The sequence below is a fragment of the Suricata suricatta genome, chromosome 1 (assembly GCF_006229205.1).
Source record: "Suricata suricatta isolate VVHF042 chromosome 1, meerkat_22Aug2017_6uvM2_HiC, whole genome shotgun sequence".
Taxonomy (NCBI): Eukaryota; Metazoa; Chordata; class Mammalia; order Carnivora; family Herpestidae; genus Suricata; species Suricata suricatta.
Window position 1 is genome coordinate 45,733,926 of NC_043700.1, and position 26,909 is coordinate 45,760,834.

The window sequence follows — 26,909 nt, forward strand, 5'->3', positions numbered from 1 at the left end:
AGGAAATCTTGACAGTTCACGTACAAGTCCTCTGATGAGAGCAAGTTTCTTCCCTTGTCTGTGCCTTAGTTCCCACATACTTGTGGGCCCGTTGCCTGGTTATAAGCATTCATTACATCTGAGCTCTTTCTTCTTCCCTATGTATCAGCTATGCATCGTTCAGGGTATCCTGTTTATTCATTAGTCTTCATCTTACCTATTTTTAACCTGCAGGGATACTTTTCGAGGTCAGAAACCAGATGTTCTGACTCCCTGTGATGAGTATATCTTTGTATCGAGGTGCACCTGGAATTCCTGTTCTGGCTCTAAGACTCGGGCCACCCTGTGAGCCCCCCTGGACAGCCTGTGGGCTCCATTATCGCCTGAAACCATGACCTCCCAGGCTGCTCTGAGATTCCCCGGGACTTCGAGTACGTTATTCGGTGTGCTGGGGAAAAGGTACGTTCACGTTGACGTAAGTTCACATTTCTTGAATAGCCTATTGCCCAATAATACTTCATTTTGGCGACAAAAAAGAAAGGTAATTTTGTTCATCTGAAGGTTTCTTGGACTAGGTTGAGTTCTACTAGGCAAATGACAGGTGCTTGTCCACAGTGTGCTATGTCCATACTGGAGCTAGGGCCGCAGATTAATTACACTGCATTTCTCTCTGACACTCTCTCCTCGTGAAGGGACATCTGGCCTTTCTACCACACCTGGTACTTCTGTTTCTTGCTTTTGTCTGTCATAGATAGGGAGTTTAATGACTTGCCAAATAACAATCAGCCAGTGAAGCCGAGTTCTAACCCACTTGTGCCTGGGTCCAGATCCTGCACGCCACCTTCTGATACTGAACTTGCTGTGAATCCGCACTGCCTGCTGTCTGGCTTCTCTGCTGATAAAGCAGTACTGAGTGCTGACCACTAAATTCCCACAGGCAAAATGAGATTCTGATTTGACAACAAAAATGAAGCAGCATTGAATCCATTATTAAGAAATTTCTAGAAGCTTCTTAACATAAACATTTATAGTCACTTTCATTTTGGAATTAGTTTATCTGTGTTTAGACACTAAAATAGAAAAAGATCACTCATGCTGTCTCTGTCTTTCTCAAAATAAATAAATAAACTTAAAAAAATTAAAAAAATGATAAAATGAATACACACTCCATGTGTATGGTCTGTACCATCCATAATCACGGTGACCGTATACATGCACGTGAACATGCACACACATGAAACAAAAGTCAAACTGTTTTGCTGTGTCTAGAAATAAGAACACACTTTAAACAACTGGAATTGTATTGATAGCACATGCGTTTCTGACCATACTTTTTCTACTTAATATATCATGGACTTTTTCTACTTTATTTTTACTCCAGAGCACTATTTGTCATAGCATCTTAAAGTATTTCATTATGTGAATATAATAAAATTTATTTACCTACTCTTCATAATTTGAAGTTTTGGTCTTTCCAAGTTTTCTCTATTGAAAGACTTATAAAATGGGTAGGGTAGGGTTGGAGGCACATTATGGAGGATTTTCTTAAGATAAATTTCTAAGAAAAAGAAATCTGGGTCATACAATAAGAAATTTTTGTATGTTTTTTTTTGATACATATAGACATAGTTCTCTCTGGCTAAAATATGCCTTTTTGCTCTTGTGCCCCTAATAAAAAAGTAATGGCAATATCGTGATGACAGACAGTGAGTTACAACGAGTGCCTAAAAGAAGGACAGATACCATATGTTTTCACTCGTATGTGGAACAGGAGAAACTTAACAGAGGACCGTGATGGGGGCAAGGGGGAAAACAGTTAAGGAGAGGGAGGGAGGCAAACTATGAGAGACTCTTAAATACTGAGAACAAACTGAGAGTTGATGGGAGAGACTCTGGGGGAAGGGGAAAATGGGTGATGGGCATGGAGGAGGGCACTTGTTGAGATGAGCACTGGGTGTTATATGGAAACCAACCTGACAATAAACTATATTAAAATAATGAGTGCCGACTATGTACTAAACATTGTTCTAGCTTTTCACATACAGTGCTCCACGAGGCGGGAGCTATGAAGCCCATTTCACACAAAATATCACTTTTCCTCATAGGAGTGAAGAAGTAACTCCCTGCCAAGGACTACAAGGAGCTACCACACCTGGCCTCCGCCATCTGGCGAGAAAGTATCTCATAGCCAAGCCGAACCTCTTTCTATTTCTCAAACTGCCAAGATTTCCCAAACTCAAAGTCTTGATGCCTGATTTTCCCTTCTGGGGGTGCTCTTCCCTTGGGGTGGCCTGTCTAGATCTTTCTCTTTTATATTACTCCTCTGAAATACTTTACCTGAGCCTATTATCTAAGGAATACCTCTTTCACTGCCTCTCCCTGTCCTGCTCCTACGTCAGCATCCCTGTCACATGAGCTCATGGTACTCCTTTTTATTCCCTATCAATTCTTGTCACTTTCTGAAATATTTTTCTTTTTTACCCTTTCCCCAACTTTTTATTTAAATTCCAATTAGTTAACATGCAGTTTAATATTATGAAATATACTTTTTAAGTTCACTTATTAATTTTGAGGGAGAGAGAGAGCAAGTGAGTGGGGAGGGCAGAGATAGAGGGAGAGAGAGAATCCCAAGCAGGCTCTGTGGTAACAGCGGAACCTGATGCAGGGCTCAAACTCATGAACTGTGAATTCATGACCTGGGCCAACATCAAGAGTTGGACACTTAACTGACTGAGCCACCCAGACATCCCAATATTATGAAATATTTTTAAATTTTCTATTCTACCAATGAAATGTAATCACCCTAAATGCAAGGAGCACTAGAAAAAGGCCTGGTAAACAGAAGGAACTCAATACATGCTCGCTAGTTGTACGAATAAATAAATGTCTGTGTAAAAGAAGAGCTAGAAAGAGCTATCTATATTGGAGCCCAGATCCACTTCAGAAACTCTTGCTTTTAGCACTGCAGTGCACAGAGAATGCCCGACCTCCACCCCCAGAGGCAGCAGGTACTTATTTCTTCTTGGCCAATTTGATAGGTAAAATATTATATTTTTATATTTTATTACTCACTTGTATTTCTTGTATTTTGCAAATTGCCTGTTAATTAGCTTTGCCCATTTCCCCATTGGGTAGTCATCTTTTCTCATCATTTGTAAAGTGGAATATTAAATATTTCATTGGGAGGTAAGAATAATAGATCAGAGAAGAACATATAATTAGCTTGATAGGGATAAAAGTCATTTAATGAAATTTATCACCAGCCCCTGATAAAATTCTCTTAATGCTTGATCATTGGAAGGATGCTCCCTGAGTAGCACAAAGACATATCAAGTTCTATAATAATATTTAAATGTGAAATATACTAAAGTCACTGCTTTCTCATTAGCTCCCTTTGCCTCAGCTTACTTTTATATTAATACTTACCTCCTGTTGTGATAATCAAATGAGATAATATTGGATTAGTGCCTGGTACATAAAAAGTTCATACATATTGATTACTATTACTTAATCCTATGGAACCTACAAAATTAAAATAATAAATTTATAGCCATTTGTTAACTAAAGTTTGTGTTTTTAGTATACCCATACTCATCCTTTGAGGAGTAAAATAAATTACAAAGATGGTCAAATATATCAGTTGAAAAGACAAATGCAAATGACTTAAAGTCCTGCAGAAAAATACAAAATCTGATAATCGTTTCAACATACAGTGCTGGAAAATTGAACATCCACATACAAAAGGTAAATCAAGACATAGATACTCTTTACAAAGTTTAGTTCAAAATCCATCACAGGCTTAAATATAAAACACAAAACTGTAAAACTCCTAGAAGACAACATAGAAAATTTAGATGATTTTGGGTATGTGATGACTTTTTAGATATGACACTAAAGGCACGATCCATGAAAGTAATGATTGTCAAGCTGGGCTCCATTAAAATTAAAAATGTCTGCTCTGCAAAAGTTTATGTCAAGACAATGTCAAGACAAGAAAACAGGCTGGAGAAACATTTGCAAAAGACATACCTGATCAAGAACTGTTATCCAAAATGTACCAAGAACTCTTGAAACTCAGCAAGAAGAAAAACAATCTAAGTAAAAAAAATGGGCTGAAGACGTTAACATACGCTTCACCAGGAAAGACACACAGATGGCCAACAAGCATATGAAAAGATGTTCCGCACCATATGTCATTAAGAAAATCCAAATGAAAACAACAGTGATACCACTACTGACCTATTAGATTGGCCAAAATCTAAAACCCTCAATGCCGATTGCTGGCGAGGATGGGGAGTCACAGGAACTTTCATTCACTGCTGGTCAGAAGGCAGGCTGGTACAGCACTTTTGAAAGACGATTAGGCTGTGCTAAACACACCTTTACAATACGATCCAGTAACTGTGCTCCTTAGGATTTACCTGAAGGAACTTAAAACTTACATCCACACAGAAATATCCATATGAATGTTTATGAAAGATATATTCATAATTGTCCAAATACAGAAGCAACTAAGATATCCTTCAGTAGGTAAATAGATAGATTGTGCATCTGGCACAGAACGTTATTCAGTGCCAAAAAGAAATGAGTGACCAAGCAAGACACGGAGAAACCTTAAGTGCATATGGCTAAGGGAAAGAAGCCAATCTGAAAAGGTTACGTGCTGTGTGATTCCAATGATATGACATTCTGGGAAAGGCAAACCTATGGAGACAGTAAAAAGATCAGTGGTCACCATGGGTTAGAGGGAAGGGAAGGATAAATAGGTGGATTTTAGGGCAGTGCAACTATTCTGTATGACACTGTAATGGTAGATACGTGTTATTACAAATTTGTCCAAACCCTACAGAATGTAAAGACCAAGATCCTGGTAATGCATATAGAGGAGAATTTGTTAGAATCCTTGACCTCACGTAGTATGCGTTGCGCTTGCAATGCTGTGTCCCTCCCCTCTTTCCTTTAAAAAAAACTGCTTCGCAAGATTTTGAAGTTCCGCAGTTCCCTTTTATGCTCCTTTTAGTGGGGAGAAGAGAAGATTGCTTGGTTGCTTTGTTCTTTATTTTCCAGTGAGGCTGTTAAATTAAAATTCTCTGTTAAAAAAAATAAAAAAATGTAAACACCAAGAGTGAACCCTCATGTAGACTACCGACTCTGGGTGATTATGATGGGTCAGTGTAGGTTTATTAATCACCACAGAAGTACACGGGTGGGGGTTGTTAAGGGCAGAGGGCTATGCATTTGTGAGGGCAAGACATACATGGGAAATCTCTGTAGTTTCCTCTTAATTTTGCTGTGAACCAAAAATTGCTATAAAAAACGAAAACTTTTTATTAAAAAAAGCAAAGATTCTCAGAGTTAAAAATATAAATATATAGTTTATGAAAGAACCAAAATACAAATGACATAGAAAACAAAATGCCATTGTATGGTTAAAAGAATGCTATGCTTTGAGGCGCCTGGGTGGCTCAGTCGGTTAGGCATCTGACTTTGGCTCAGATCATGATCTCCTGGTTCATGAGTTTGAACCCTGTGTTCGGCTCTGTGCTGACAGCTCAGAACCTGGAGACTGCTTCAGATTCTGTGTTTCCCCCTCTCTCTGCCCATCCCATGCTTGTGCTCTGTTTCTCAATAATAAATAAATGTTTAAAAGTTTTGAAAGAATGATATGCTTTGGATCTGGATACTAAGCAAAGGCAAAAATAACCTAGGACAGCAATATTAGTATCAAACAACAAATTCAAGCCATAAGGAATTTTATGGGATAAATTGGCTTCCTTTCTGTTGATAAAAGGAATACTTCCCAATCGAGCTATATTTGTTAAATTTTATGTATGATATAGTATTGAATATGTATGTATATTAAAAAACCTCTAAGGGGTGCCTGAGTGGCTCGGTTGGTTAAGCATCTGACTCTTGATTTCAGCTCAGGTCATGATCCCAGGGTCATGAAATCGAGCCTGCATCAGGCTCTGCACTGGCTATGGAGCCTGCTTAAGATTTTCTCTCTCCCCCTGCCCTTCCCCAGCTCATACCTGTGCATGTGCTCTCTCTCCCTCCCTCTCAAAAAAAAAGTTCTTAGACAAAACTCATTCTACTCAGTAGAATGTCTAAAACCAGGAGACTATTAAATTCTGGCGAGGATGTGGAGAAACAGGCACCCTCTTGCACTGTTGGTGGGTATGCAAACTGGTGCATCCACTGTGGAAAACAGTGTGGAGGTTCCTCAGAAAATTAGAGATATAACTCCCCTATGACCCCGCAATAGCACTGGTTGGGATCCACCCAAGGGATACAGGAGTGCTGATGCATAGGGGCACATGCTCCCCAATGTTCATAGCAGTACTTTCAACAATAGCCAAATCATGGAAAGAGCCTAAAGTCCACCAACTGGCAAATGGATCAAGAAGATGTGGTTTATATATACAATGGAATACTACATGGCAATGAGGAAGAATGAAATCTGGCCATTTGTAGCAAAGTGGATGGAACTTGAAGGTATTATGCTAAGTGAAATAAATCAGGCAGAGAAAGACAGATACCCTATGTTTTCACGCATATGTGGATCAGGAGAAACCTAACAGAGAACTATGGGGGAGGGGAAGGGGGGAAATAATTAAGGAGAGGGAGGGAAGCAAACCATAAGAGACTCTTAAATACTGAGAACAAACTGAAGGTAGATGGGGGTGGGGGAGAGGGGAAAATGGGTGATGGGCTTGGAGGAGGGCACTTTTGGGATGAGCATTTGGTGTTGGGGTTATATGGAAACCAATCTGACAATAAATTATATTAAAAAAAAAAGAATGACCAGAAATTTTAACAGAGTAAAAACAGCAGGGAATTGTATTTCCATTAAAGAATAGAAATCACCCAATTTTAAGATGAAAAAAAAAACCCCAAAATAATTAATAAAAATATAGACATAGCAAAGTATCTACTGGTAATTTTTGAGTAGAAATCAAAACTACAAAGACAGGCAACTTACTAACATGTGAATTTCATGTAATTTTCATGTGTCACAAAATACACTCTTCTTTTGATTTTTTTCAAACATTTAGAAATGTAAAAATCATTCTTAATTCACAGGCCTACGGAAAAAAGAGGTAGGTTGGATCTGACCCATGAGCAATAATTTGCTCACAACTAAAGCAAAAATTCTCTCTCACTTTAAGGGGAATTTGTCTGAAAGCAGGATTTTATTCTGTCCCTTGATTATGAAAAATGTTTATTATGAGCAAGACAAAGAGGCCTAATTATAATTAAAGAGCGAAAAATGGATGATATATTTTATCTTTAAAAAAGCATATTTCCAGGGTGCCTGGGTGGCTCAGTCAGTTGAGCCTTTGACTCAGCTCAGGTTATGGTCACATAGTTCATGAGTTCAAGTCCCATGTCAGGCTCTGTGCTGAAAGCTCAGAGCCTGGAGTCTGCTTTGGATTCTTTATCTCCCTCTCTCTCTGCCCCTCCCCACCCCCCACACTTAGTCTCTCTGAAAAATAAACATTTAAAAACTTTAAAAATCATATTTATTTCTTAGTTTTGACTACTAAAAACACCTAGAAAAAATTATCAGTGCAGTTAAAAAATTTTTTTTACATTTACTTATTATTGAGAGATAGAGAGGGACAGAGCGTGAATGGGGTAGGGGCATAGAGAGAGGAGACACAGAATCCGAAGCAGGCTCCAGGCTCCGAGCTACCTGTCAGCCTAGAGGCCGATGTGGGGCCCAAACCCATGAACCGTGAGATAATCACCTGAGCCGAAGTCGGTCGCTCAACCTACAAAGCCAACCAGGTGCCCCTCAATGCAGTTTTAATAAGCTCCCTACTAGATAGTGTCCTCTAAATACTATTTTCCACTAAAAAGAACCAAGGATTCGTAGAGAGACAGCTGATTCCAGGTCTGGTCAGGAAACACAAAAACAAACACACACAGGGGCAGTCATGATAGACCACAGCATCATGTCAAAAACACTCAGGAACTAGCCTAAAGAAGTTACCACTAGCCAAAGTTGCCACAATTTGAGACTCAATGAAGATTTAAAACACATTAGTCATCCCAATAAAGATTAATAATGTGCTTCAAGCCAGAAATTTTAATGATGCTGGGGGCAAGGGTCCTCACTGATTCCCTTTGTGGGATGCTTAATAACCACTTTATTCTTTTTTAAAATTGGGAAATAAGTAAGGACATGAGGATTTATCCTGCCTTTCTTATACAATCTACACTTTAGTGAATCAAATAGTTGATGAGTGGAAGCTGCTCCTTACAGGTTTTCAAGCTATAATTCATGAAGATAGAATGATAGAGTTAGGACATCACCATTTTGCAATCCTAAATAAATAAAATGAACTGATGGATCTAGACTATGGTCTTTCTTATTGACATCTTCAGGGAGTTGATAAAACATTATGTGCCTCCTGATGAAGGTATACACCACTTAAGAGTTAATTTTTATTTTTTTAAAAAAATTTTAATGTTTTATTTTATTTTTGAGAGACAGAGATAGGGTATGAGCAGGGGAGGGGCAGAGAGAGAGACACACAGAATCTGAAGCAGGCTCTGAGCTTTCAGCACAGCCCAATGCAGGGCTCGAACCCACCAACCGTGAGATTATGACCTGAGCTGAAGTTGGCTGATTAATCAACTGAGCCACCCAGGCGTTAAATTTTAAAACAAACAAACATCTGATAAAACCTTCTGGACCTAAAGCCTGACCAGTTTCCATGATCTATAAAAGGGGAAAAGGAGCACATTAAGTGGCACCATAGGGACAAAGTCAGCAAAATCTAGACTAAGGCAAACTATTTGTTCAAATAAAGTAAAAGTAATAATTTCAAGGAAAGGAAAATAGTGAGATCAAGGGGGTGCCTGTGGAGCAAAAAGACTTAAGAAACATAAAACCAACTCACAATATATGGACCTTATGAAGATATCAATTTAAGCAAAAAGATTCTAAAAGTATTATAAGAAAATTGGAGAAATGTGAGCACTAATTAGATATATTGATAATAAGAAATTGTTGGCTTTTGTCTTAGAGATGATTGTATTACGGGCACATAGTGAAAGAGTTACAGATGAAATGATATACTGTCTAGAATTTGCTTCAGAAGAATCTGTCTCAGGTGGGGAATTTGAATAAAATAAAACTGCTTACATATTTATTTACAGTTGTTAAAACTGGGTGATAGGTATACCAGCTTCATTCCTCTCTTCTCTCTGTGTATATTTGAGAGTTTTGATAATAAAATTTTTAAAAATTAAAAAAGAATATAAGCATTTAATTATAAAAATAATTTGCATTTTGTCTGACATTTTGGTGCTTTTATTTGTATTTCTAAGTTTCTTAAAACTCTTTTTTTTAAGTTTATTTATTATTGTATGTACACACACATAAATAGGGAGGGACAGGCAGAGAGAGAGAGAAAGAAAATCCCAAGCAGGCTTTATGCTGTCAGTGCAGAGCCCAATAACATGGGGCTGGATCTCATGAACTGTGAGATCATGACCTGAGCTGAAATTAAGAGACAGACACTTAACCAAGTAAGCCACCTTAACACTCTCTTAGGTGAGTTTGCTCTTTGGCTCATTTTGCTTAAAAATCAAATATATTTGGGACTGTGAGAAACACAAAGAGGTGAGACCTTTTTCCTTACCTCCTGCATCTATTTTGAACCAAGACTTGTAGAGATCCACCAGTAATTCACAGCATAGAATGTCATAAAAAAAAATGCCAGAAATGGTCTGTGAGGTAGGGAAGCATTCATGGAGGAAAGACTGTGACAAATGGTCCCTACATTGGGCCCCGGGAATGGATAACAGACACGTGCACCTGTGAGATGAGGGTCGGGAAGGGAACCTTGCAAAAAGAGGGTCACAATGAATTTGGGTGGAGATCTGATTAGATTAAAGAGGTGGGTGGAGATGAAAGGAATCCTCAGAAATTGAGCAAAGGTATTGAGATTGCCACAGTGACAACCCAACCACCTCTGCAATCTGTGATCCCAGAGAACCCTTGCAAACATACAGCCTTGCTTCTACAGCAGATAAGCTCAGTATCTGTTGCAGAGGCTTATTCACTCACTGAGCAAATATTTATAGAGATGGAACTTGAATCAGGTATGAAATGAAGAAAGTCATATTCAAGTATCAGTTCTCAAAGCTCTCTTCCAAACGAACTGCAAAGTGGGAAATAGATTTATTATAATACTAAGATATTATTTGCCTTTTCATGCTCATCCTGCCACAAGACTACAGGACATGACGTGTATTATTGTGATAGACTGAATGCAGAAGTGGGGATGAGAATCCAGATGTTATTGATAGCCAAATATTAAAGGGATTGCAAAAATCTGAAACAATATTACCTTTTTCCCATTACTTAAAAAAATTTGGACAATATTTTCCTTTGCATAAAAATGCTAGTTATGTTAACATTTATGGGCTTCTTACTGTTATTTTAAAAGAATGAATTTAAAAAAATTTCTTAGTTCTAATTTCTAATATGGTAACATCCAACAGATTTATATTTATATTTATATTTTTATATTTATATATTTTTATGTTTATATATATATACACAAAATCTCCTTAAGGGTTTCAATAACTTTTATGTAATGTATGTAAGTATTTATTAAGGATATGGAGAAAAGAAGGGATCTGAGAGGGGTTCAAGGGCAAACTGGTCAAGACATGGTGATCACTTCAATGGATGATCATTAAGCACTCACTATGTCCAAGGTGCTGAAATGAAGCAGTGGGGATAAAAGATGTCTTCAGGCCGTTGAGCTGGTTGTCTGTGTGACTCAAGGTCAGACACAAGCCGTTTATCTGCATTGACAAATACATTAGCTTTGAAAAACTTCTAGTGATGCTCTGAACTATCTGCTCTTTTAGCTGAGTGTTTGGGCAAAGTTTCAGCTCTCTCTCACTAAGAAAAGGATAGCTTTATTAACTCATGTAGAAGGAACACATTCTAAAAAGGAGTCCTAATATATTAAGCAAATCCAAATACTTTCCCCTCTGCTTACATTGCCATAAACACTGTCACCTCTCACCTACCTCCTGTCTATTCTCATCTACTTTTGTTCCAAGCACATTTTTCATTCCCAAATTATTTCCCCAGACAGAGATAATAACTCATTTGTTTTGACATGTCACTTAACATGTGTGTAGAGAAAGCCAACTCATTTGACTCACTGGAGTCTAAAGAAAAATAGCTCTCGGATGGTATCTGCCTGCAGCAAAGACAACAAAGCTTATAAAATATTCTAAAGTTTGCAAAAAGAGGTAGTCTGGGGGGTTTTATGTAGATTACCATTCTTCAAAAGCCAAGTGAAAGGTTACATCTTTAAGAAATTTATCCAAAACACAACTCAGCCACCGCCACCCCCACGTCAAAATTAAACACTCTTATTGTACTCCCTTGAGCATTTTTTCATCTTACGTCCTTATTAACTTCTTGTATATGACACTTTGTTATGTTTCTTTCTGCTCTGCCTCTCTACCCAGGCGTACCCTTCAGAGCAAGTGTTTTAATTTAGCTGATTCTCAACAATGCCTTACATAGTGTCAACTTTCAATCACAAATTTTGAATTTAATTAAATAAAAAATCCTGAGAGACATCAACATTGCATTTATTTATTTAATGCCATAAAAATAATAGAATTGGACACAATATATGAAGTACCTGATTTTAGGCATTGAGGGTTTTGATCCTTGAGAGAAAGGAATGCAAGAAATGTGCTGCACATTCATCCTGGCTTTCAGCCTAAGGGGCATTTTCTAAACTGAGGCACAGGGAAGTTCACAAAGCTCAGACAGAGAGCATCTCTCTGGATAAAGGGAAACACAGGTTGTGGCACAGGGTTATGGAGATGGATGGAAGCTGAAGAGCAGGGTCCCAGAGAGGAGACAGAGGCACAAGCAAGTCCCAACAGTCTGCAGACGGGTCCCCTTGAACGGATCCCAAATATGTCATTATGTAAGCATAGAATGGGAACCCTTAGAAGATCTGCGAGGTGGATCAGTTTGATTCTGTCAAGACTTGGCTTTCGGTGTGATTATTATTTCTAGGGCTAGAGCAGTCCTGCTGCTGAGGCATACTTTTCTGGGGTGTCTGCTGAGCCCAGAGTATGGAACAAGGTCTCCATTGTAGCTGGTTTCATCTTCAGTGTGTCCACAAGTTTGTGACCTCTGGAACTTCTGTTGCGCTCACAACCCCTAGGGATAATAAGTTAATATTTTCGACTTCATGCCAATAAAGTCAACAACCTAGATGAAATAGATAAATTCCTTGATATACAAATTTTCAAGCCTGATGTGCAAAGAAATAGAACATTTTCAATACATCAGTTTATGCAGAAACACTAATGATCTAAAATTTCCAATTCAATTTGGAAAAGAACAAAGTTAGAAGAGTTATGATACCTAACTTTGTGACTTATGATAAAGATACAGTAATAAAACAGTTTTGTATCAGTGTAAGAATACAGATGAATGGAAGAGAACAGAGACTCCAGAAATAGATCCACAGTCAATTGATTTTCAACAAAGGCTTAAAAGGATTCAATGAAGGAAAGGAAAGTCTTTTCAACAAATGGTGTGGGAATAATTGGATATCTGTATGGAAAAAAAAGATGAACCGTAACTTGTACCTTACACTATACACAAAAAATAATTTGATAAGGTTTATGAACCTAAACATAAAGCCAAAACTACAAACTTCTGAGGGGAAAGCATACCCAAATACCTTTGTACTCTTAGAGCAGGGAGACATTTCACAGACAAAGCTTAGAAAGCAATAACTATAAGTTATTGGATAACTTCACCAGTGGATAAATATGCTTCACCAAAATAAAAACTTCTGCTCATCAAGAGATAACATTAAGAAATGAATAGACAGGGGCACCTGGGTAGCTCACTTGGTTGAACGTCCAGCTTTGGCTTAGATTATCATCTCATGTGAGTTCGAGCCCCTCATCAGGCTCTGTGCTAATAGCTCAGAGCCTGGAGCCTGCTTCAGATTCTGTTTCCCTCGCTCTCTGCCCCTCTCCCACTAATGCTCGGTCTGTCTCTCTCTCAAAAATATATAAACATTAAAAATAATAAAAGCACAGTGAGATACTCCTACAAGCTCACTACAGTGAGAATAATAAAGAAGACAAACAGTACTACATGGCGGGGGAGTCCCAGAATTCTCCCACGTTGCTGGTGAAAATGTAAAAACGCTCTGGAAGACTGACAGCTTCTTATGATGTTAAATTTGTTTTTATCATATTATTCAGCAATTCTAATCTTGGGTATTTCCTGAGAAAAGTGAAAATATATATCCACAAAAAAAGTTAGTACATGAATGTTAAAAGCAGTTTTATTCACAATAGATCCTAAATGGAAAACAATGCAAATGTCTCATCAACAGGAAAATGGATGAATAAATTATGATATATTCATTCAATGGAAAATATTCAGAATGTGAAAAGGAGCAACTATTGATACTTGCAACAAAAGAATAGATCTCAAAAAACATGCTGAGTGAAATAAACCAACCACAAAATAGTACATGGATGGTTGTACTTACATGAATTTTGAGAATAGGCAAAAGTAATCTATACAGATGAAAGTCAATACTGTGGTTGGACTAAGAAGAGCATGGATTCATTAAGAAGGGGCAGGATGATGAAATAGTTTTTATTTCAGTAGAGTATAGTTTACATGGGTATATCCATATGTCAAAACTCATCAAAATGTAGACTTAAGATTTACTGTACATAAATTATACTTCAAAATCACAGTTACTCAACAATGAAAGAATAAATAATCAAATTTAAAAATGAGCAAAGGATTCTCCAAATAAGAAACAAATGACCAGTAAGCCCATTCAAAGATGTTCAGCATGATTAGATTAGTCATTAGGGGAATGCAAACCTAAAGTAGGAGATACTATTTCACACCCACTAGGATTGTTTTAATGGAAAATATGGACAATAGAAAGTGTCAGTGAGGATGTGGAGAAACTGGAAGCTTCATACATTGCTGAGGGGGGGTTGCAAAATGGTATAGCTATTTTGGAAAAGAGTGTGATAGTTCTTCAAAAATTTAGACAGAGTTACCATATGACTGCAATTTCACTTCTAGGTATGTATACTCTCAATTAAGATAACTGGAAACACACAAAATCTTGTACTTGAATGCTCAGACCACTGTTATTCATGATAGCCCAAAAGTGTAAACAATTGATGAATGGATAAACAAAATGTGGTATACACATGTAATGGAATCTTATTTAGCCATAGAAAGGAATGAAGTACTGATATATGTTATACCATAGATACATTTTGAAGGAAGTGAGATACAGAAGGTTAGATATTGTATGAGTTCATTTATATGGAATATGTAGAATAGGTAAATTCATAGAGGTGGAAAGTAAACTAGAGGTTAGCAGGGACTGGGGGACTAGGGGATAGGGAGCTATTGCTTAAGTTTCTGTTTGGAGTGATGAAAACTTTTGGAAATAGATAGCTGTGATCGTTATACAACATCATAAATGTAAATCATGCCACTAAATTGTACATTTAAACAGGTCCAAGAGGGGCGCTTGGGTAGCTCAGTCAGTTGACCATTTGACTCTTGATTTCCACTCAGGTTATGATTCCAGGGTCGTGGGATTGAGGCCCCTGTTGGGGTTCATGCTGAGCCAGAGCCTGCTTAAGATTCTCTCTCTCCCTCCTTCTGTCCCTCTCCCCTGGTTGTGTGCTTTTTCTCTCTCTCAAATTAAAAAAAAATGGCATGAGAAACAATATGAAAACAAAATATATTGGAAAATAAGGTGGATTAATGGCTACATAAAAGCATGGATAGATAACGTGACAAGAATGGGCATATCACTGTAATTCTTTAAACTTTTCTCTATGTTTAAACATTTTCACCATAAAATGTTGTGGGGGAAAAAAAACCCCAGAGAATTCCCACTTTGGCAGGGCAGCATAAGCTCCTTACACTCTATTCTTCTCGCTGAATGAAACTACAATTTCTGGATAAATATTTAAAAACTTGGGATGCCTACGTGGCTCTGTTGGTTGAGTGCCCGACACTTGATTTTGACACAGGTCATGATTCTCTCTCTCTCTCCCTCTGCCCTTCTCCCTCACTTGTGCTCTCTCTCCTGCAATACATTAAAAATAAATAAATAAATAAAAATAAATAAATAAGTAACTGAATACTTGGAAAAGTAAGTAAAATATAAAAGTTAAAGATGCTAAATTGTGGGTGGGTGTCAAAATTTAGAGAAGTAACTTTTGAAGGTAGGATGGGGTCGAGAAAGCCTCTGATTTGTGGTTTTCTTCTCCCTCATTTTGCCTTGGGGGCAGGCCCTAGCTGTAGAGCTGAATGGGGCGCACTTGCAGGGTGGCTAAACTTCCCTCAAACGCCTTCCTCTTTCTGGCCAAAGGTACCATTAATAGGAGTCCTTGTGGGCCACAGAATGGAGGAAATCCACACCCTCCCCAAAAGAGATGACTGGAGAAGTATATTCCCTAATTATGTGTATGAAACTAGAGAAGTCGCAGGATCTTATCTGAGCCACCATGCACCATGCATGGATGGGACAGACCCAAACAAATATAGCAAGGTCTTAGAGAACTGAACTGAATCACTTCCCACAGAAAAACAAGACACAATTTGCAGTCTTAAAGAAACCTGATATTTAAAAATACCAACAATTTCCAGAGGATTACAACAGGGCCAGAATCTATACAATATAATATTACAATGTCCAGGATCTGATCTAAAATTACTCAAATTACAAAGAATAAGATTATTAAAGGAAAAGTCAATCAAAAGAGGTTAGCCTTGAGATGACCAACGTGTTTGGGTAGTAAGAATAGTTTTAAAGTCTTTGTTTAAACTATTCTCTATAAGATAAAGGAAAACATTTGAAATGAATGAAAAAATGTATGAGTTCCAAGCAGAGAAATAGGAAGCATTATGAAGAACCAAATGGACAGTTTAGTATTGAAAATTATAATATCTGAAATTTAAATATCACTGCATGAGATCAGTGGCAGAACAGAGGTAACGAACTTAAAGGTAAACCAATAGAAATTACCCAATATGAACAACAGAAAGAAAAATAATATTGAAAACATAAATGGAAACGTATGGAGACTTGTTAATATTAATTCTTTCAACTGAGGACCAGTATCAAAGAATCTAATACACGTGTCATTGAAATTCCACAAAGTGAGGAGAAAGACATAGGGGGCAGAAAAGAATATTTGAAGAAATAAAGGTCAAAAAATACCTAAATTTGGCAAAGCCAAACATTTGCAAATCCAAGAGGCTCAGTGGATCTCAAACAGAATAAACTTAAAAAAAATCATGCCAAATGCCTCATAATCAAACTATTGAGAACCAAAGATAAAGATAAAAATCTTAAAAGATTACATTCAGGGGAACAATGATTCAAATTCTTGCAAATTTCTTATCAAAAACCATGGATCAGAAGACAGTGAAATAATATCCTTAAAATTCTGGAAGAAAAGAATTGGTAACCCAGAGTTTTATGTGCAGCAAAGCTATCTTTCAAAAATGAAGGCAAAAAAAGACATTTCCAGTTGAAGAAAAAGTGAGAGAATTTGTCACCATGAGCCTACTCTGTAAGAATTGCTAAAGGAAGCTCCTTAGGATGAAGGAAACTGATACCAGAGGGAAGTGTGAAATAAACTAGGAACAACAGAAATGGTAACTATAAATGATGATTTTTTTCACTCTCAAGTTCTTTAAGCTGATATTTATTACCATTGAAGACAAAATTGATAACATCTCATGGAATTAAAAATTTTTTAACGTTTTTTTTTTTATTTTTGAGAGAGAGAAAGAGAGAGAGAGCAAGAGCTGGGGAGAGGCAGAGAGAGGGAGACACAGAATCCAAAAAAGGCTCCAGGCTCTGAATTCTCAGCACAGAGCCCAATGTGGGACTTGAACTCACAAACTGTGAGATCATGACTTGAGCCAAAGTCGAATGCTTAACTAACAGAGCCACCCAGGCACCCTAGAATTATAAAAATATAATACATCTCACAATTACAGCAAAAAGTCAGTGGTAGGGACTTAAAAGATGACTATCTGGTTTCAAGGTTTCTACATTTTACATATAATATAACACTAAGTAGATTGTGCATGTATGCATGTTTAAGTATATGGATATGTATATTGTATTCTCTAGGATGACCACTTAAAAATAATGCAGGGATATGCAGAAAAATGCAATGGATACATTGAAAAGAATACCAATAAATATTCAAATAATCCAACAGAAAGCAGGAAAGGGAGGAGGGTGAAACAAAAAAAAAATGCAAGGCACAAGCAAAAACAAATAACAAAATGATAGACCTAAATCCAGCTACATATATAGTTACATTAGATCTTAACTAGTCTAAGTTGTCCAATGAGAAGGCAGAGATTGACAGAGTAAATAAAAAGCAAGGTCCTACTGTATGCTGCCTATAAGAGACACACTTAAACACATAGAGACTTTATACACACACAGAGACACTTTAAATATGCACAGACGTATTTCTAAGATGCACACAGAAAAATTTTAAATGAATAGATGAAAAAAAGTACCATGTAATCAGCAAGCATAAGAAGGCTGGAGTGGCTATATTAATAGCAGACCAAGTAGATTCCAAGACAAAAATACTAGAGAGAAAGAGGGCATTTTATAATAATAAAAGAAAAAATTCAACAGAAAGAGATACAAATTACAGATGTGTGCCTGCCAAATAACAGACCCTCAATATCCATGAATCCAAAATTGACAAGCTTAAAGGAAGAAAGATATAATTTTACAATGAAAGCAGATTTTAACAGTCCCCTCTCTGCAAAGAATGAGTAGACAAAACTCAGCAAGTCATATACACTCTGAATGTTATCAACCACCTTGATCTATTGTCATTTACACAGAACATTACATCTGACTTTTCTTTTTGTAGATTCCACATATAACTGAGACCATAATATATTTGTATTTTCCCTATCTGGCTTGTTTCACTTAGCAGGATGTCTTCCAGCTAGGATCATCCATGTAGTCAAAAAAGGGCAGGATTTCCTTCTTTCTCATATGTATTATATATCATATGAGATAACGTATTATATATATGCATGTACCACACCTCCTTTATCTATTCTATTGATGGGTTTGGGTTATATTCATGTCTTGGCTACAGACATTAAAGTTATGAACTCAGAGTGCAGTTGTCTTCATGAACTTGATTTCATTTCCTTTGTGTAATAACCACAAGTGAGCTTACTAGATCATAGGGTAGTTCTATTTGGAAGAATTTCCATCCCATGAATACTGTACAAATGTTCCCTTTTTTCCACATCTTTGACAACACTTGTTATCTTTTTTCTTTTTTGATAACAGCCATTCTAACAGGTATGGGTTGATATCTCATTGTGGTTTGTATTAGCATTTCCCTCATGATTAGTGATGCTGAGCACTTTTCCATATATCCTTGGTTATATATATGGACATCCATATATTTGGATGTCTTCTTCTGAGAAATTACTATTCGGGTCCTTTGTCCATTTTTAAATTAGCTTATTTATTTTCTTGCTATTGAGTGGAGTTCCTTATATGTTTTGGATATTAACCATTTATCAATAGATGGTTGCAAATATTTTCTACCATTCTGTAGGTTGTCTCTTCACCCTGTTGGTTGTTTCCTTTGCTATGCAGAAGGTTTTTAGTGTGATACAATCCCATTTCTATTTTTGCTTTTGTTGCCTGTGCTTTTAGGATCATATCCAAAAAATCATTGCCCAAACCAATGTCAAGATGCTTTCCTCTATGTTTTCTTCCAACAATTTTATGATGTCAGTTGTTACATTGACTTTAACCCCTTTGGGGTTGATTTTTGTATATGGGATGAGATAAAGGTCCAATCTTATTCTTCTGCATATGGAAAAACAGTTTTACTAACACCATTTATTGAAGAAACTATCCTTTCCCCATTGTGTACTCTTGACACCTTTCTGAGAGATCAATTGACCATAAATATATGGATTTAAGTCTGGGCTCTCTATTCTATTGGTCTGTATGTATGTTTTTATGCCAATACCATGCTGTTTTAATCACTATAGTTTTGTATTATATTTTGAACTTAGGTAGTGTTTTCCCTCCAACTTTGTTCTTTTTGCTTAGGACAGCTTTGACTTATTATAGTCTTATGTGGTTCTACAAAATTTTTGGTTTTTTTCTTTTTCTGTGAAAAATGATGTTGCAATTTTGAAATAGATTGCATTGAATCTGTAGATAATTTTGGATACGATGGTCATTTTGATAATATTAATTCTTCCAATCTATGAACACAGGATATGTTTCCATTTATTTGGTCTACTTTAATTTTTTTCATCAATGTTTTATGATTCTCAGTGTACAGATTTTTCCTTTTCTTGGTTATATTTTATCGCTAAATACTTTATTGGCCTTGATGCTATTGTAAATGGAATTATTTGATTAACTTTTTTTTGTCTAATTCACTGTTAGTGTAAAGGAATGCAATTGATTTTTGTTTGTTGTTTTTGTATCCTGCAACTCTAGTGAATTCATTTATTAGTTCTAAAAACCTTTTGGTGCAGTCTTTAGGATTTTCTCTATATAAGATCATGTCATCTGCAAACAGAAAATTTTATTTCTTCCTTTCTGGCTTAGATACCCTTTATTTATTTTTCTTGCCTATTGTTCTGGCCAGGCCTTCCATTAGTGTGATGAGTAGACGTGATAAGACTGAGCATCGTTGTCTTGCTCCTGATTTTAGGGGGAAGCTGTCAGGTTTTCATTGTTGAGTATGATACTAGCTCTGAGCTTGTCATATATAATTTTATCAGGTTAAAGTACATTTTTCCCATAACTAATTTGTTGAGTGACTTTTTCATGAAAGAGGGCTGAATTTTCTCAAATGCTTTTCTACATCTCTTGAGATGATCATACGATTTTTGTCCTTCCTTCTGTTAATGTGGTGCATCACATTGATTGATTTGCATAGGTTGAAATATCTTACTATCTCAGAGATAAATCCCACTCAGTTATGGTGAATGATGCTTTTAATATGCTGTTGAATTCAGTTTTTTAGTCTTTAATTGAGGATTTCTGCATCTATGATACTGGGGATATTGACCTTTACTTTTTTTAAATTGTAGTACCCTTGTCTGGTTTTGATATGAGGGTCTTGCTGGCTGTGAGAAGAAACTGATAAGTTCCTAGAAATATATAACCTACACAGACCGAATCATGAAGAAATCAAAAATCCAAACAAACCAAAAGTGAGGCAGGAGATTTCATCAATAGTCAAAACTCCTGCCCAAAATAAAACCTTTTGACCTGATGGCTTCATTGGTGAATTCTACTAGGCATTTAAAGAAGCATTAATATCAAATTTTCTCAAAATCTTCCAAAAAAGAAACACTCCCAGACTCATTACAACAAGTTTTTGTTGGTTGAAATCAACAAGATGACTCTAAAATTTATATGGAAATATGAAGCATCTAGAATAAACAGAGCAATTTCTAAAACTTTAATTCCAGTGTAGTTAACATGCAGTGTTATATTCATTTCAAGTGCAAAATATAGTGATTCAACAATTCCGTATATTACTCAGTTTACTCTTAATCCCCTTCACCTATTTCACCCCCTGACTACCCTCTAATAACCATCTGCTTGTTCTCTATAGTTAAAAGTCTGGTTTTTTTATTTGACTTCCTCTTTTTTCCACCCTTTGTTCATTTTTGTTTCTTAAATTCCACATATGAGTGAAATCAGGTGGTACTGACCTTCTCTGACTGGCTTATTTCACTTAGCATTATACTTTCTAGATCCATCCATGTTGATGTAAATGGCAAGATTTCATTCTTTTTTTGGGTGAATAATATTCCATTATGTGTGTGTGTGTGTGTGTGTGTGTGTGTGTGTGTGTGTGTTTGTGTGTGTGTGTGTGTATGTAGATATGTACATATATATACTCTACATCTTCTTTATCCATTCATCTATCAATGGACACTTGGGCTCCCTCCATAGTTTGGCTATTGTAAATCATGCTGTAATAAACATAGGCTCCGTATATAAGCTTTTGAATTAGTAGTTTTGTATTCTGTGGGTAAGTACCCAGCAGTGTGATTATTGGATCATAGGACAGTTCTATTTTTAATTTTTTTTGAGGAACCTCCATACTGTCTTCAATAGTGGCTGCACAGTCTGCATTCCCACCAACAGTACATGAGGGTTCCTTTTTCTCCACATCCTCACCAATACTTGTTTCTTGAGTTTTTGATTTTAGCCATTCTGACAGGTGTGAGGTTATATCTCATTGTGGTTTTGATTTGTGTTTCCCTGAAGATGAGTGATGTTGAGCATTTTTTAATGTACCTGTTGGCCATCTGTATGTCTTCTTTGGAATAATGTCTGTTGATATCTTCTGTCTATTTTATTGGATTATCTATTTGTTGAGTTGTATACGTTTTTATATATTTTGGATAGTACTCCTTTATCAGATGTGTTATTCACAAATATCTTAGTTTGAAGACCCATCTTACCTGATTCTTGAATGTACAAAGCTAGAGAAATGAAGGTATTTCATTTGGTATTGGCAAAAACTTAGATATGCAGATCAATTATGTATAATAGATGGTGCAGAAATTCTCCTACATATATACTATCAGTTGATTTTGGACAAGGATGCCAAAGCAATATATAGTAGACAGAATAACAGTCCCCTAAAGATGGCATGTCCTAATCCCAGGAACCTGTGGAATATGTTACCTTAAATGGTGAAATAAATTTCCCGGCTGTGATTAAGTTAAGAATACTGAGATGGGAAGATCAAACTGGATTATCTAGGTGGGCTCAACGTAATCACAGTCCTTATAAGTGAAAGGAGGAAGCAGATGGCTCAGAGTCAGAGACAGAGATGTGATAATGGGAGGAGAGGTCACAGCGATGAGGATGCTGACTTTGGGTGGAAGGGGCCATGATGCAAGCCGTGCAAACATTCTGCAGAACTCTAAAAGGCAAGCAAGGAACCGCATCACCCCTACGGCTTTCATAAGGGACACAGCCCTGCTGACACCTTGATTTTAGCTCTCTAAGACCCATTTTAAACTCCTGACCAACAGAACTTTATGACCATATATTTATATTGTTTTAACAATGAAGCTTGTTAGCAGCAATAGAAAACTAATACGTATCCAATGGTAAACTAAAATTTATTTTCAACAATGTTTCTGGGTCATCTTATCATCCATATTGACAAAAATGGAATGTTGTCTTTTATTTCATACCATACACAAAAATTAATTTAAAATAGATCATAGGACTAAGTGTAAAACCTAAAGCCATGAAATTTCTGGAAGAAAACATAAAAGAAAAGCCTTTTGACCTTGGGATAGGCAAAGGTCATTTAGATGGAATACCAAAAGTATGAAATATAATGAAAAAATTAATACTTTATCAAAATTAATTTGTTTTTGAAGGACATTATTAAGAAATAATAAAACAGAGCACAGACTAAAAATATTTGGAAGATGTATATCAAAAGATGTGCATCTGAATATATCCTGAATATATGTGCCCAGTATATGAACTTTTACAACTCAATAATAAGACAATCTATTCAAAACAAAAATATATGCAAATGATTTGAAGACACAATTTACTGAAAAAGGAGAAAATGGCCAATAAGCACCTGAAAACAGAATACACACTGTTAGTCATTAAAAAAATACAAAGTAAAATCATCATGAGATACCATTGCATATACATTACATGGATAGACCTAAAAAAAAAAAAAAAAAAAGAAAGAAAGAAAGAAACCTGTCAATAGCATGGGTTAAAGAAAACTGGAAATCTCATACACTGTTGGTGGGAATGTAAAATGGTCCAATTACTTTGCAAAAGAATATTTGGGGAGTTGAAAATTAAAATACACATCTATGCTATGTCTCAGTCATTTCTCTCCTAGATATTTCATAGGTGAAATAAAGACATGGCCACACAAAGGCTTGTGTACAAGTGTTCAAAGCAGCTTTATTTATAAACTGGACAGTCCAAGTGTTCATCAGTAGGTGGAAGTATAGGGTGCTTGTATGGCCCAGTTGGTTAAGCATCTCACTTAATTTTGGCTCAGGTCATGATCTCATGGTTTGTGAGTTCCAGCCCTATCTTGGGCACTGTACTGACAGCGCAGTGCCTGCTTGGGATTCTCTCTCCCTCTCTCTTGGCCCCTATCCTGCTCCTGTATGTTCTCTCTCTCAACAATAAATAGTAAAAAAATAAACATTTAAAAAATAGCTGGAAAATAATACACATATTACTCAGCAATGAAAAGGAATTATTGATACACAAAACATAGACACACTTCAAAATCATGGTGAATGAAAGGAAAGAGGGAAAAGCCTACATACTATGATTCCATTCATGCAAGATTCTAGAAGTTTCAAGCTAATATATAATGACAGAAAACAGGTTAGTCTTCGCCTGGAGGCAGACATGCATGACTTCATAAGGGCCAGATTTATGCTCTGAATTACTCTAACATTTATCACTCTTTAATGAACAAATGATGATACAGACTGAAGAGGCTCTAAACTAAAAGTTTGGGGTCTAATTCCAGAATGGCCACTGACAAGTCAGGTAACCTCTGTGTGTCACCTCGAAAGAATATCTGATGCCTTGGTGGTTGGTTGTATTAGAGATCAAATGAGATAACATGTATGAAAAATAATAACCCTTGTAAGGTCTGAAGGAAATTTAATATATTCTTATTGTTTATTATTAACAGCTAAGGTGAAGCATGAAATTAGGATTTCACAGCTCATCATCAGTGAGCATCAATGGTGTGCACTGGAATCAGTTCTGGAGACACACACACACACACACACACACACACACAGGTTTCACAGAGGCCTAACTTAAAATTATTTTCTAATGCCACTGATGATTCAGATGTTCATTATTGGCCAAAAATTAAATGCTACATGATCAGTTAGATAGCACCTCACTGGGACCACTGAAAATGGGGTTACGTATGCCTACCTATCCCCCTACTTTATGTCACCTTCCTAGTTTGCTCAGGGCAGTCTCAGTTCATGCCTGTTGTCTTGGCATAATTATTCACAGTATTTTCTTTTGTTCTCTAAAGTGTTGAGGCTGGATGGCAAAATAACACTGAGTTCATATTACTAATTAGGATCTCCAGAGCAGGCATCATTTCCACTCTAAAAATGAGGCAAAGTCTTGCTAAAATGAAGAGGGACCAAGCCTACACCAACTGCCGTTCAGCATGTGCTTGGAACTTTCTAAATTCTTTTCGTATGTTATCTCATTTAAGTTTCCGGAAATATTAAGGGGTAAAGTCCTCATACAGATGAGGAACTAAGCATGAGAGGCTAAATAACTCACCTGACACCATGGAAGAAGGCAAAGGAAGAAGTGGAAGAATAATGGAAGAAGCTGCAGCCCAGCTCTGGAGCCCTTGGCCTTACAACAGGTGGCCACATCCCTTTTGTTTGAAAAACGAGCTACGTGTTGAGCTGCATGTTGAACTAACGGTTTTCTTCCTCTGAAGGAAGAAAGAAAACAAATATCATGCCCTCACTTCCGCTCCACCTCATTCTCCCCTACCCCAAGCATGACCTACTGTGGGGAATTATTACTGTCCTATTTTTAACTGGGTTGTAGTTCATTCAGCCTCCTGTGTTTATATCAGAATAATTTCCCCACAGTCTTCCTTCAAGAAGTGAAGACCAGCAGTGAAACTGGTCTCCAAAGCCGAATGTTTATGCTCAAGAGTTTACTTTGAAAATAGACTGCTGTTTTGCTCTTCCCTTTGAGTACAATAGATAATAGGGTGCGAAAAGCTCTTTATCAAGTGACGATAGTGGCCCTAGGTGGAAAAGAAAAGAGCACAATTTAAGTTTTCTGTGACTTCTGGCTCAGTTTTAATGGAATGTAAGTGCAATGCCAGAGCCTGATAAAAATAGAAACTCTCCGGTGTCCAGGCTCCTCTCCAGATGGTGCATGGGAATCCAGATAGTAACTCATCACTGAGAAGGGTCACTATTAATTAGTGGGAAGATGTCATGCCTCACATGGGGCAGTAAATGAAAATGGCTCAGGGTTTAGAGTGGAAAGGCTGTATTGCCAGAGAACCTGGATTGCTCCTCAAGTCTCTCTGCTCTGGATTAATTGAGAATTCAGCCATTACAAATAACAAGCCTTGAAGGATGAAATAGATATAGCAAGTGCAGTTGGCCCTGGTTAGAAATGGCCCAAGGGAAATTCTGGAAAAGAAGAAAAAACTGATCATATATTCACATAAAGGATAAATGACGCCCTAGACTCCACTTAAGAAGTAAATGGAGAAACAGGGCAGCCCACCACCTCAAGTCACCAGAGAAAAGGTGATATCTGTGGCCACCAAGAGAAGATGAATGGTGGGGGGAGGAGGAGGGCCAGGCTCACATGTCTGACTACATGCTATTGGATTATCTGCTTCTTTATGAGGGCCCACAGAGCTTGACTTTGGCTTTGCTCATAGTGTAAAACTTACAGAGGAGAAAATGCTACAAAAATGAATGTGGTCAATGAATGAGTAAAAAATTCCAGACACTGTTGGCTCATCAAGATCCTATAACCAGGTGGAATAAATATAAGAAGAGAGAGCCTTGTTACAGTTACACAAAAATAACTATTTTCCTTCATAAAGATCACAACTTAACTCCTTCCCATTTAGCATAGCCTCCTAAGAGGAATTGGCTTTTGGTCTTGGGGGAAGCCACTTTCCTCTCCAGGTCTCCCTTCTTTATCATACAATGGGGATGATCACAGCTATTTCCCTGGGGCTTCTTCTAGTAATTAAATAACAAGTTTATGTGCTTGAGTCTAGGAGGATGACTCAGAACAGAGGTGGCTGAAATTTGAATTTAAGAAATAAAAGTAATACAAATGATTGGCACAGTTAAGTTAGAAAGAGCAGTGTTATTCTGATTTCATCTGATTTGAGTGCAGAAAATCTCTCCCTTGGTCAGTTGTTACTAGTTTTTACAATATAGAGTCAGCACCAGCACCACCCTCTCTGAAGAGCTGTTTCCAGATGCCACGACGCATTATTCATCTCAATGTCTGTCCCCCCTAACAGTGAACACTTTTAAGAGAGCAGTTGTGCTTCATGTGGGTCTGGGATCTGCTGCTCTATCTAGGGAATGGATGCTTGGACACTTATTAGATAAAGGAATGAGGTTTTTGTTGGTGGGAAACACGGAGAAGAGTATTCTCATTAGTGGGAATGTGGTGTGAACAAAAGAGAGGACATACTTAGAATAGTCAAGAAAAGACAGAGGAGGATGGCTTGGCTAGAGAACCAGGGTTGGGGGACTACTGAGAAGGAGATCCACCAGAGAGGCCAGGAGCACCAACTTTAGTCCCTGACCTGTAAATTCTGTTTTCTCCTTGCTTTTCAAGGACTCACAAAGTAGCTACTTCTCTCCATTCTCACCTCCTGCTCCTGTCTGAAAGCAGAATGGGCTCCTGAGTCTTTTATGCTAGACATAGGGCCATGCACTCTACACTCCCTTTCTTTTTTAAGTTCATACTTTGGCTGTCTACTACATTTACTTGGTTCAAATATTAGAATGACATAACAAAGTATGCACTGAGATACCATACTCTTAGACTCCACCTATCCTATTTCCCCTCAATCCTTACCATTTTTATTAGCTTCTAATTTATTCTTATAATGTTTTATTTTATGCAATATATGGAAGTTTTTCTATATAGTCCTATTTTCTTATATTTCAAAGTAGCATACTATTATATACTTCTACACTTGGCTTTTTTCCACTTAATACATCTTGGTACTCAGTTCCCTACCAGCAT

At 37.0% G+C, this 26,909-nt stretch overlaps 1 protein-coding gene across 4 annotated transcripts in view; it reads right to left on the reverse strand.

Moving 5' to 3' along the window:
* The window catches only part of ADRA1A (adrenoceptor alpha 1A), a 108,987-nt gene that overhangs the window by 20,251 nt on the left and 61,827 nt on the right, over nucleotides 1–26,909 (reverse strand). Inside the window, exon 2 of one of the 4 annotated variants that reach the window (XM_029938160.1) lies at nucleotides 11,604–12,199. The exons of the other annotated variants lie outside the window; for them this stretch is intronic. Within the exon in view, the coding sequence (XP_029794020.1) occupies nucleotides 12,147–12,199 (53 nt within the window). The 3' untranslated portion in view covers nucleotides 11,604–12,146. Of the gene's footprint in view, nucleotides 1–11,603; nucleotides 12,200–26,909 lie in introns of those variants that run through there. 4 annotated transcript variants of the gene reach the window in all.